At 31.2% G+C, this 12,766-nt stretch overlaps 2 protein-coding genes across 5 annotated transcripts in view; both read left to right on the top strand.

Annotated features, from left to right (window-relative positions):
• On the top strand, window positions 1,304-5,622 carry LOC109342991. Of its 4 annotated transcripts, XM_019581090.1 has the most exons (6): window positions 1,304-1,757; window positions 2,253-2,320; window positions 2,435-4,150; window positions 4,272-4,410; window positions 4,796-4,863; window positions 4,915-5,622. In XM_019581090.1, exons 3-6 carry the CDS (start codon window positions 2,456-2,458, stop codon window positions 5,449-5,451), a joined length of 2,439 nt encoding a protein of 812 aa, XP_019436635.1. In that variant the 5' UTR covers window positions 1,304-1,757; window positions 2,253-2,320; window positions 2,435-2,455; the 3' UTR covers window positions 5,452-5,622. The 4 variants fall into 4 exon arrangements, with proteins under 4 accessions (XP_019436635.1, XP_019436632.1, XP_019436634.1 ...); XM_019581087.1 differs by having other exon boundaries at window positions 4,796-5,622; XM_019581089.1 differs by having other exon boundaries at window positions 4,799-5,622.
• LOC109342992 overlaps window positions 11,064-12,766 on the top strand; it is a 2,999-nt gene continuing 1,296 nt past the window's right edge. The window contains exon 1 of the mRNA XM_019581091.1: window positions 11,064-11,837. Coding sequence (XP_019436636.1) covers window positions 11,073-11,837 — 765 coding nt within the window. The 5' untranslated portion in view covers window positions 11,064-11,072. The remainder of the gene's footprint in view (window positions 11,838-12,766) is intronic.

Consider the following 12,766-nt stretch of genomic DNA (forward strand, 5'->3'; position numbering starts at 1 on the left):
TATATATATATATCTACTAATGTAGGAGAAAGACAAGTTCAAACAAGGGCACTTCAACCAATATAGGCTTTTCCTGAGAGGCAATAAGTCAAAATTTTAAGATAAACAATCCTTTTTATTAATAATAGATTTTAAGAAGAGTAAATTTTGCATGAATGGACTTCAAATGCAGTGCAACAAATCAATTTTTGCCATACGCACATTGTGGTCAAGGAAATAAATCGATATTGTGATAGATGATATAATGATAGTATAAAAAATACTTATATGATTAGTGTATATATCTTTTTCTAAAAAGAAATATGTGATTTTAGCATCTTTATTTCAATAAAACTCTAATGGTGGATTTGTGCTCTATTCAAAATTTAAAGAAACGAGTTAATCTCTTTTATAAAAGGAAAATAAAATAAAAAGATTAACCACAATTTGAAGTTTAACCCATCTTACATTTAATATGCACACATTTTTAGTAGAACTAATAACTAATAAAGGCTTCAATCCCATAGCTGGATTTTGAAAGAATTGCTCATTTAATACAACACATTTCTTCTTTTCGTTTATATCAACTTTGGTATTTGTAAGACTTTTTTTTAGGGAAGCTACATGACAAAAGATTATGAAACCTTATGTTCATATGAAATAAAGAAATGTGAAGACTTTGTAGCACCGTCCCATTTAATAATACATCTAACTATATCAAAGCATATTTTATAAGAATAACGTGTGATAGAATTTAGTATGCTTGAGGAGTTGAGGTGGCATATTATAAAGTAAATAACTTACGTATGATATCAATAATATAACATTAAAGCTTAATTAATTGCCCATGCATGTGATATTAAGGAATTATTGCATTATAGGATCGTGTCCATTAAAAAGATACATGCCACATTTTTTATCTCATTTAGCTACGAGTCATGGAATATTTCAACCCAAAATTGTTTTTTGCATAGCTTAATGTATGCTACATTTATATAAATATATAACATAAAGAAACTTCTAATTTCGTGGTTATATGAAACTGGAGTCGAACATCATAATAGAAAAAAAAATTATATAAAATTTAATTAATTTAATTAGTTAAGTTAGTCAATTAGATAAAATGAAATTATATATAATTAACAATTATCTATAAATATATAACTTATAAAAAATACATAATTATTAGATATCATTGGAGTTACTCCTATCATTCCATAAAATCATTTTTTCTTAACTTATACTATCTAAGTATTTAATTAAAAATGAATGATATTATAATAGCTAAAAAGTGTAGAGAGAGAAGGTTCCAAGTTCCAAGTCCCAAGTTCCAAATTTTGGGGTTTAAATGAAGACATTTGGTGGAGCCATTTTTCAGGTATGTGAACACTGACACTGCAATTTCCTTTCCCTCTTTTGCTTTTGAATCAGCTTTGCATTGCATTGCATTGCTTTGCTTTGTTTCTTTACCAACATTCTCACATTCCCATTTTTCACTAACATAATCTTTGCATGGATCTCATTGTCTCATCAACATGAACCCACCCTTTAAACAAAACAACACTACCTTCTAATCTAATCTTCCCGTTTTAGAAACTCACTTACTCAGTCATTGTTGTTCCTAATTTCCTACCCTTCTCATAAAAATCAATGCTTTGTGAATTTCACTCTCTTGGGTATTCACTACTTCACTATAGAGTATAGTTTTCTGAATGTTTTCGTCAGTTTTTGATGTTTTTAAGGTTGTTGGGAATAAATAGCTGTAAAGAAAAACAAGGGTAAGTGTTGGTTAAACTTTGAATTATGACTTGTGTTTTTTTGGGGTTTAACTGTTGCATTTTGTTTTTATGTGTGGTGAGTTTCTGAGGATGAAAATTGATGATGGTGAATGTTTGGTTTTATCAATTACTATGTTGAAAGTCAAGCAAAAAGTATATATTTTTATTATATGAAAATGAAATTTAAACAAAGATCATTAAACTATTTCAGCTTGACAATTTAATCATGAAAATTATGGTTGTGTGTGATTAAAGTTCCTTTTTTGGCATCATTTTCAATTCCCCTGTTATGTCCTTTTCTGATTTCGGTGGGGAATTGCTCACATATATGCTTCAATAATCTAATTGCAAACCTATTGAGATAATTCAATTTTCAAATTTCATAGGGTAATGATATATGCCTTTTTTGCTTGTTTTTATATATCTTCATTATGTGCTTTTTAGATTAGATTATTATTTTGATGGAGACTTATTAACTAATTGTATATGTTTCAGTGGGACATATATGGCTTCTTTTTTTGTCTGATGTAGACAAATTGTGAGATCCAAGAGTATAAGCTTGTGTAAGTAATCTAATGAGATTTTATTAACAAATTGGTGTTTGTTTTAGTTGTTGTTATTTTGTTGGAATATAATTGGCCTCTCAGTTTGTTGATGAAATTTCAAATTTGTGACAGAATATACCTTAGGACTCAGTCATGTATAAACCATTCATAACATGTGATAATCCAAAAGGAGTAGTTGAGTGTGGCAGCATAAGGAAGTACAGGTGTAGTTCTAAGAAAATGAAGGGCAGGAACAAAAGCAAGTGTCCGGCCGAAAACTTAGAGGTTCAAACATCAATGAAAGGCAAACCGGACAAAGAAGAGAGGGTCTCAAAAGGGTCCACAGATAGGTCTTTTGATCCAACATCCTTGCAGCTTATGGAGGTATCAAAAGGGGCTCGAAGGTTAAACAACATGATTGGCTCATGGTCTACGGGTCTTAGTTATGATGAACAGTCTGAAGATATTGCAAAGGATTTATTGAAAGGAGCTCTTGATCTGCAAGAATCCTTAGTCATGCTTCACAAGGTGCAAGAAGTTTCACAACATTTGTCTCGTTTGAAGAGAAGGCAGAATGAGAAATCTGAAAGAGTCAGAATTGATGATAGGATGATGAATGATAGAACGTATTCTAATCAATTTAGTGAACAAAGTTATCCAATGGGATTTCAAAGGCCTTGGTCTTCAGCTGATGGTTCTTCAACTAGTTGCACAGAGGAACTCAAGAAAGTGGTTAAGGAGACTTTGGTTAGACAGAATGTATTTCCAAGAACAGCCACTGAGGTATTGGATTCAGCATCGGAATTTCTTTCTACAAACTCAAGCCGATCTTTTGGTGTCCAAACTGAAAGGCTTTCTGATTCTTCGTTTTCACCACCAACTTCAAGGAAGGAACGTGGACCGAGTCTGGTTGCCAGGCTGATGGGTTTAGAAGAAGCTCCTGCAAGGTCATTTCCGAATCTTGTGCCAAAACAGTTGGAGAGTCAAAAGATTCAGAATCACAAGAGACCTATGTTTGAGATAGATTTGCCGAAAGTAAGAAAGAATAATTCTATTGCTGAGAAGGTTAATCCCGAAGGATACAAGACTGTGAGAGAAATTCTTGGGACTACTCATTACAGTGGACTTCTGAAGACGAGTCCTGTAAGAGAGCCCAAATTTCAGGTCCACCATCATTTCAATGATCTCCATTCCAAACAGTTTGGTGATTTACCACCCATTGTACTCATGAAACCTCGGTATGATTCATACCAGGAATTTGCACCTATTCATGAGCCGGTTCCTCCAGAAGAGTTATCCCTTAGAAAACTAAAAGCAAAAGCAGTCCCTTCGAAAACGTTCAAACCAAGAGAGGATTACATCAACATGGGAAAAGAAATGGAAGAATGTGTTTCCAATAGGCTTACCAAAGAGGAAAGAACTAAGTGTGTCAAAGAGGTTGTGGAGCTGGATGCAAAAGAAATCAATCCCGTTGAAAATGTCAGGGGTTCACGAGGTAAGGTAAAATTATATAGTCATGCTAGTCAGAAATTACAGCCACGGGTAAGTGAAATAGTTGATAAAAAAGTTAAGCTCAAAACCATTAGCAGAAATTTACCAGAAAAGGCAAACTGGGAGCCTAAGATTGTGATAAAATCTCAAGACCAAGGAGAAATCTGCCCTACAAAGTTGAGGAAACCACAAAGTGGGTCCAGAATTGACAAGAATGAGATTCCTTCCAGAAAGAACATTGGTTCAAAAACCACCTCGAAACCAAAGAATCAAAAAATCAATATTCCGAAGGAGCCAATAAAGAATCAGATGAAAAAGCAAAGGCATGTTGCTGTACCTCAAGCAACTAAACCAGTTGTAAGTCTATTTTATTGTCATGCTTTGTATCTAGGGAATGTAGGAGAGTTTGGATTATGTAATCTATGAATGAAGAATCAAGGCTTTCAATCTTAGTTTAATTCACTATTCTTCTGCACAGGCTGAACAATTAGGAGAAGAAGAAAAGATTATTCATGTTTCTTGTGAAGATGATTGCACTGAGATCAGAATCATCACTACAATAGCAGATGATCTCACGAAGGAGCATGAAGTAGATGCCTCTGCAACTAATATCGGAGGTAAATTTCTCATCACTTGTGTCATATATCACAATTAGATGATGGATAGCAGCACATATACCATTGCACTATATGACTAGGGCACGTTTGAGTAAATGATAACGTAATTAAGCGCTTATCACATGAGAGCTTATGACCTTCCTATAAGTTTGTTTATCTTCATAAGCTTCTCTAATAAGATAATTGAAATATGCTAAAAAGAACTTATAGGAAGGTCATAATCTATTTTCATAAGCTCTTCCGAACACCTGGTTAAGGGCATATATAATAAGCTCAAATAGGATAAGCTCTTCTAAATGCCTCCTTAATCAGCAGCTTCTTCATAAGTCGTGACATAACTAGTATTTTTTACGTGACTTTTTTCACCCTTTTCCATACATTGCAGAAGATTGTAAGCAGAGCCAGAGTAGCTCTGGTGATGAAATTTTGATGTTAAAGCCTGGGCATGAAAGTGATGCTATCCCTGCCGAGGAATTTCATGATAGCACCAATTGCTGTGAAAACGAAATCGATAACAAGCCTGATGAAGAGGGGTCTGAGCTGAAATATTTGCTTCTAACTAATCAATCATTTATCGTCCATGCAGAGGAGCTCCTCAATCTTGATTTGGATTCCCCTAAGATGCAACAAAAAAATGAAACTACTGAAATAGCCAATGCCAGACTGTACTTGGATTGTGCGAATGAGCTAACCGAGCGCAAAAGCTTTCAAGAGTCACAAGTAGTTTGCTCTTTATTGCCAACATATGCAGGGAATTCAAGATTACACATCTCTTTAGGCAAGTTGGTCGAAGAAATCTATAACACGATTGAGAATCTGACATCTTATAGTGAAAAAAATTCTGGGAAGAAACATGCTTCATCAGATAGTATCTATACAATGATGGAGAGAGATATGAAGTGCAATGATGGAGTGATGAATGGAATATGGAACTGGGGTTGGAAGCATGGATTTTCGGCAGATGAAGCTGAACAAGTTGTCAATGAAGTAGAGAACCTAGTTCTTAGTGGATTAATTGAAGAGGTTGTTGTGAATTTATGATTACATCTTTTTGAGACCTATGAATACATAACCTTCAGATATCAGCCATCTTCACAATGTAAATAAGGTCTGATTAAATTGATACAAGATAGAGGAATTGGATCCTTTGGCTGCATAATTTTGCTATGAAAAGTTATAGTTCTAGTTCTACAACAGTATAAAACTCTTGCTTGTGGTTTATTTATAGTGCATTCTAATTTTGCATGTTAATTTCAAACAATTGAAAATGTGCAACATAGAATGGAATCCTAGTTAATTGTCATTTGGTGTAACTTTCATGAATTACTCCCTCCTCCAATAAGCTCATTCATATAAATTAAGAAAATATGTAAAAACAGTTACTATTCTCAAAGTTAAATTATGTGGACATGTCAAAATTATTCTTTCAATCATTTCTCTCTCTCTCTCTGAGATAATCATTATTAGAATGGTGCAACCATTATTATTACTGTGAAAGTGAATGATTAATTAGAATATGAAGTAATAAATAGAGTAGGAACATTAAAGGTACATGTAGTATAAATTATTTAATATTACCTAAATAATATAAAGTTGTGTATATTTAAACTTTGAAGACAATAAAAAGCTCCAAAATGTGACTTCTATCTATTAAAATCATAAGCTCCAGAATATAGTTTACTTTGAAGACAATAAGGAGATATAGAATACTTCTTAATTTTAGCACATTCCCTTCTCAAGTCAAACTTCTCTCTGTTAAAATAAGAGTAATGTTTACAAATATCAGTCTTTGAGCCTTGAGGTTCACATTTTATTTACAACATTTCAACATAAATTGATTTAAAAATAAGTGAGATTCAGATTTTATCACGTTTTAATATAACAGGAAAGATCATCTCCTATTTCAAGATATACAGTCACCGACAATGCGTTGGTCTAATTGTGTAAGGCTTTACTGGACTCCAAGATGGAATGTTCGATTCTTATGAGCGACACTTATTGATAGGGGTAGCCACGAACCTCAAAATGGATTAATTCCTTAACAAAAAAATGTGAATAAATATATAGGTAGTACCAAAAAATATACGGTCATTATAAAAATATTTTACTCGTTATAATTTAGAAAGAAACTGATTTTTTGTGTGAAGTAACTATTAAACCCCATTTTATTTCTTCCTTGTGGGTTTAAGCCCAATTATTTTTACTTTTCGATTTTTAGATGAACAAGCCCAGTTCAGTTAAATAACATTCTCAACTCAACTGTGCATTCCGAAACCCTAGCTCCCAGAATCCCTATTTATATCAGCTTCAAGCACATAGCAGCCTCAAGCATCTCTCAAGTTCCCATTTTTATTCTAGGGTTTTTCATTTCATCGGTAAAGTTTGCATTTTTATTATATGGGTCTTTGTATATGCTCATAATTGTTTGTTCTGACCTAATTTTCTTTCTTAGCAAATCTATTTTGAGCTAATTTGCAAATGGGACAGTGACGATTGATATTAAGGTCTCGTTCGTCGTAATTGGCTTTATTAGCCTTGCCGACCACTCTGTTATATCACCACCCATATTCTGAGTCCCTTTAATTCCTTTAACAAAGTTTCCCTTTTGTTTTGTTAACTTCATATGTTTTTATAGATCGATGTTTTTCACTTTCTTAAGGTTTCATCATTGCTCTAGATTTGTTTGGTTTATGTGTGTTATTGGCCAATGATTAAATCATTAAAAATAGACAAGCATATGTCTGAAGTTATCTGTGTAGACACACCTAATCTTCTCTATGAGGCCAACAATTTGATACACTTAGATTTCATGTGTATTTGATCATTGTAATTATAAAGTCTAAGTCTAAGATTATTGAATAACTATTTTTGTTTCACATATATGCAGTGATTTGAATTTGAATTGTGGTCACAATATTATTACGATTGTATTGTCATTTTGAATCACATGATGTGGCATCATTAAGCCGTGATGTGACTGCATTAGGCTGCAATGCAACCACATCCGACTGTATAATGCTGAATTGAATTAAAAATAGTTTTTAATTATAATATAATTTACATTGAAATAGCCGAAATGTGCATCACAATGGTTGCAATGACTGCAATCGCATCAACTGTGACTGTTAGTGCAATTGCAACCGTAACTGCCCTTTAAACATTGCAAATGTGTAATGAAAGTTTTATTATAAGTTGAAAATTTGATGGTAGTTATGTAATAAAGTGCAATGATGATAAATCCAAAGGCTTGTTTCTCAAAACATTCGCAGTGGCCGACTAAGAGTTTTCGCCTTCGCCAGGCTTGAGAGCTAGTGCTGCTAATTTCCTTCCTTGGATGTCTGAGCTCATTTTTCTTATTTTACTATTTCCATTTTGTTTTGTGCAATTTTACAATACATTATTGGTAATGAAGTTAAAAGACCAAGAATAATAAAATAACAGTTGTTTTTACTCATTATAGCATATAAGTACAGTTCTTAGAACATGTTAAACTTTTTTGGGTTACAAAGGAATTTATAGCAGAACAGTAACTACGGAAGGAAAACACAAAACTGCAGAAATGCTGAACCATTGCCTGCCAGTTACCAGACAAAAGGGGTTAATACCAATACTCTGTTGGTCTAGTGAATCTCTAAGTTGACAGCTTGACTCTTCGGTTGTAAGTGAGTGGTAGTCACAAAAGAGATTAGTTCCTTGTTGATGAGATATGTTGTTATTACAAAAAAACCACTCTCCTAGGGCAATTTCAAACCAAAATGGAATCCTAGTTAAAATGAGTGATCCAAGTGAAGTAATAAATCCTAATAATCATAACTATACATAGATGAAGATTAAAATTTTGTTGAGGAAAGTAATCTCTTTTATAACATAAATTTGATTGGATATCTAGATTAAATTATAAAATAAAAAACTTATTTTGTATGAAAATGAATAAAAATTACAATAGAGATGAGAGATACAAGAATCATTTTTCAATAAAAATAATTCCACAAGTATGGGTGTGCTACATTTCCATTACATACCTACTTGTTAGTGTGGGTAGCTGAACCTAGTTGCATCAGACTTTGATTCATTAAAGATATGTTTAGTTCGAAATTAGATTTGAATTAGAGTTTAACTTGTTAAATATTGGTTAGTTTGAAACTTAACTCAAATTTGGTAGAGTAATTTTTAAAGTTCACAAATTGTTTAGCCTACTAAATCAATAAATTAATTATTTTTAAATAAATATTGTTTATATAATTATAATCTTGACTATATATTACATATAATAACAAAAAATAATGCATTGATTGTAATAAACATTAAAATTAATTTATATTAATATAATTCATGGATTATGAATATAATAAGTTGAAAGCTTGTTTAAAGAGCTCAATTTTTAGTTCAAATTTGATTTATGAAAGTTTTTTGTGTGTTAAATAACAAATTAAATTTTGAATGAATATTAAGTTGATTTGGTTCATTACTAGATCTACTACTCATGGTCTACATACAGGGTTATTTGCTAATCTTACAAGTGCATTTTATGGTTTCTAAATCTTCTTTTTTCTTTGGTGTGACAATTATACCACAAGTTTTATAACTAATTTTATGTCTATGAGTATATTATTATTTTTTGATCTTTTTAAAACTTGTTGTGTTATTAATTATGATTAGAGGAAGAAAAGATATATATGAATAATATGAATTTTATACATTGTTATTCTACTATTGATATAAATAAATAATGTATTCGTTTAATACAAAAATTACATGAAAATTACACTCTTCAATACTTTATTAGTTATAATTATTTGTTTTGTATTATTGCATACATTATATATAACTGAAACAGGTGTTTTACCTCAATTAAGAAAAATATGAGACCAATGCTAGTTAAGAATATAATCTCATGAAAATATAATGGATTCAGGTCTTAAGTAAGTATCATTATCGAGTCTGAAAAAAATAGATATTGCATTCTCACGTTTGTATAAAATATTTTTTTCTTCTAAATTTATTTAAAAAATATTACATAATTAAATTATTTGATATTAAAATTCCCAATTTATTTTTCCACACCATGACCAAGACATCATCCACCCTTCCTTTATTATTGTCAATGAAGTCAAATATTGTATGAATTAAAGAAATTAGGATTGGGAATGACATACAGAAAAGAGAAGAAATGGGACTCGTGTACACTTTTAATTTAAGAAATCAATGTAACTCTCTTACTCTACAACTTTGGAAATATAATTTTAATCACTACAATTTGTACAAGGTAATTGACATAAACAAAAGTATACATATTCCCATAAATTAGCCCTGTAGAATATTTGCAATACGAAAATATGTCATGTATTGACTATGATTTTTTATATTGCTATTATTTAATAATTATTGATTTTTAAATAAAAATATTATATATTAACGATAAATTGTGTAAATATTAAACTCATTCTTAATTACAAATTTGTTATCCAATGAAAATGTAAAAAACAGTAATACATTTATTGAAAATTTTGTTAGAAAGTTTTCTAAGAGAACAAAATTTATATTTAATTCACAAAAGACGGAATACAAAATATTTATTTTATAAGCATAACCAGATTTTATTATATGTATTTATATTGACTAAATATTGATTATATTTTATCCCAGTTCATTTAATATTTTTAGCATAATATGTATACATTTTTTATGTGAGGATTTATATATAATTATTATATTATTTACCATTCATTTAATTAAATATGAATAATGAATAATATAATTAAAATATATAAAATTCATACACCATTAGACATAATTTTTTGCTCTTAATATTTTACCTTATGTTTAGTATCTTGACTAGTTTTCACTGTAAGGAGAATGCGATTTAAATTCTTTCCATTATCTGTAATATAAAATAAATGGTGATAAATTAGGGAAAAAAAGATAATAATGACAAGTTCTTTTTTTTCCTCGCCAATTAGTGGATTTATTTGACTATTCCACAAAGCTCTAAAATCATATTTGTTTTCCATCTCTCTTCTGATGAAGTGAGACTAAAACTTTTATTTTCTGTTGAACATAGTTTGAATAAGAGGTTAACTGATCATCAAAAAGAAAAAGAAAAATTAGGTCAAAAATTAAGATACATTCTAGGAAAACAATACTTGATGAGAAGCAAATGAATGACTTTAGTAAAAAATTTGTTTAATTTAATTACATTTATTTTATTTGACTTAATTATATTTGTCATTAATTTTTTTTAATTACACTTATCTTCATATAAAAAAGTCATTATAGTATATATATAATTATAAATAATTTATATTGATTTAAAAATGTGGAATGATTTATATAGTTTCACTAAAAAAACTAAGAGGATGAAGTGTGAGAAGATAATTTCTCTCCTTACACCAGTTAGGCAATGACACATGATTATTTTTTACATATTTTAAAAAGAAATAAGAAAACAAAAATAAAGTAATACAAGTGTCTATTAATGAATGAGTTTGAGGAGATAAATTATATCCTCACATCAGGACATTAATTATTCTAAAAAAAATAATAACATTATTATAATTGGCTCAATTTTGTTTAAACTTTTATATAATTTATTAACATGTGAAAATGGGTGAAGATAAGTTTTATATCATTTATTAACATAAAGGAAAGATTTTTGCGCATGTATGTGTCTCTTTCCTCCTCTTTGTCACCAATCTTCAGTTTTCACATTGTTCTTCTCTTCACTCTCTCTTCTGTTTCACACCTCAGAAACTGTCCCTTTCCCCTTTCACTTTTCTCTCTTCTCTCTTCACATTCCACTCCAATTTCCATGTGGGTTTTCAACACTGAAAAAAGTTGCTACATTTTTCATTTATTACCCAAATTCAATTAAAGCTAAAGTTTTCATCTTTCTCATCTGGGTATCATTAAAGTTCAAATCTTTTTTTGATAAGATCCCATTTGATTCCTCTCTTCAATTTTCAACTATGCACACCAATACTGATTCTGATGATGTTACCAGCTTTAACCATTCATCATCACCAACATCATCATCACCACAAAAACGAACCGTTTACTATGTTCAAAGCCCTTCAAGGGATTCTTCTTCTCATGATGGTGATAAATCTTCAACTATGCAAGCCACACCATATTTCCATAGCCCAATGGATTCACCTTTGCACAGTGCCTCTTCTGCTAGTAGACTCTCTGGTGTTTATAATTCTGCATTGACAAAGAAAGGAAGCATGAAAAGCAATGATAAGGGTTGGCCTGAGTGTAAAGTTATTGAGGAAGAAGTGGAATATGGTGATTTTTATCATGAGAGGGAGGGTTTGTCAAAAAGGACTCAGATTTTCTGTGCTGCAATTGGGTTTATTTTGATTTTCTGTGTTTTCTGCTTCACCATTTGGAGTGTTAGCAGGCTTTACAAACCTGAGCTCAGTGTCAAGGTACATTGATGATCACTGTTTTTTATATATCAATTGTGTGTTACTTTAGTTTTTTATATATTTTAGTTCAATAAATTAATGGTGTAACCTTTGAAGGTAAATAATACTATGTTGTTTTATAAATGAGATGAACAAGTCTTCTGTTTTTTAGGGGGAAGCGATTATAATGTATTTTTAGAGATAGGTTACCCTTGTGAACCCTCTTGGATTTAGGATGGTTTCTGAAACAAGAAAGACTATGGATCAAGCCCTCATGTGGTGTGATTTTTTGGCAAGCTTTTAAATTGTGATACACAGACAAAAGATTGTGGTTTTGGTGGTTTTGCAATTGCATCATTGTGGCAATTGTGGACACGTCAATCCTATTTGGGTGGTTCTATATGCACCTACCTTTTCATAGTTTCGCACCCACCCACCGGCCACCATCATCAGATAACCCATCCGCAGGCCTTTTTTAGTTTCTGATAAGCCGTCCGATGGGTGCAAAATGAAAAAATATGGGCGCATATAGAATCACCCTCGCATTTTCTCACAATTGTCACAATGGCGGTCCAAGAAGCACTGATCCTATATGAGCCATAAGACATGATATGGTATGTATTGGATGTCAGCATGACAACCATTTTGAAGTATCTGATAAGATACGTATCAGATACCCGTATTGCAACCACGATTTAAAACCATGATTTTTGGGCTGAACTTTATAATGAGGCCATACTAGACGACTGGGTTATTTGGGATAAAGAAATGGTGCTTATAGATTTTAGCTAATCATTAAGTTCCAGCGGTCTTTGCTAGTTTGGTGCCGACTTGTAATGTCAGTAGACCAGTTCCTTGGTAATATGCTTATATGCATTTTGACCAATTGCATAGTATCCTCCACAGGGGGACTGATGTTGTAGGATTGTAGCTAATTTAAAGGTGCCCCC

The sequence above is a fragment of the Lupinus angustifolius genome, chromosome LG03, assembly GCF_001865875.1.
Source record: "Lupinus angustifolius cultivar Tanjil chromosome LG03, LupAngTanjil_v1.0, whole genome shotgun sequence".
NCBI lineage: Eukaryota > Viridiplantae > Streptophyta > Magnoliopsida > Fabales > Fabaceae > Lupinus > Lupinus angustifolius.

Coding starts and splice junctions, on each gene's coding strand:
- LOC109342991 (XM_019581087.1), top strand. CDS start 2,456: ATGTATAAACCATTCATAACATGTGATAATCCAAAAGGAGTAGTTGAG. Junction 4,151..4,271: donor CTCAAGCAACTAAACCAGTT/GTAAGTCTATTT, acceptor TCTTCTGCACAG/GCTGAACAATTAGGAGAAGA. Junction 4,411..4,795: donor CTCTGCAACTAATATCGGAG/GTAAATTTCTCA, acceptor CATACATTGCAG/AAGATTGTAAGCAGAGCCAG.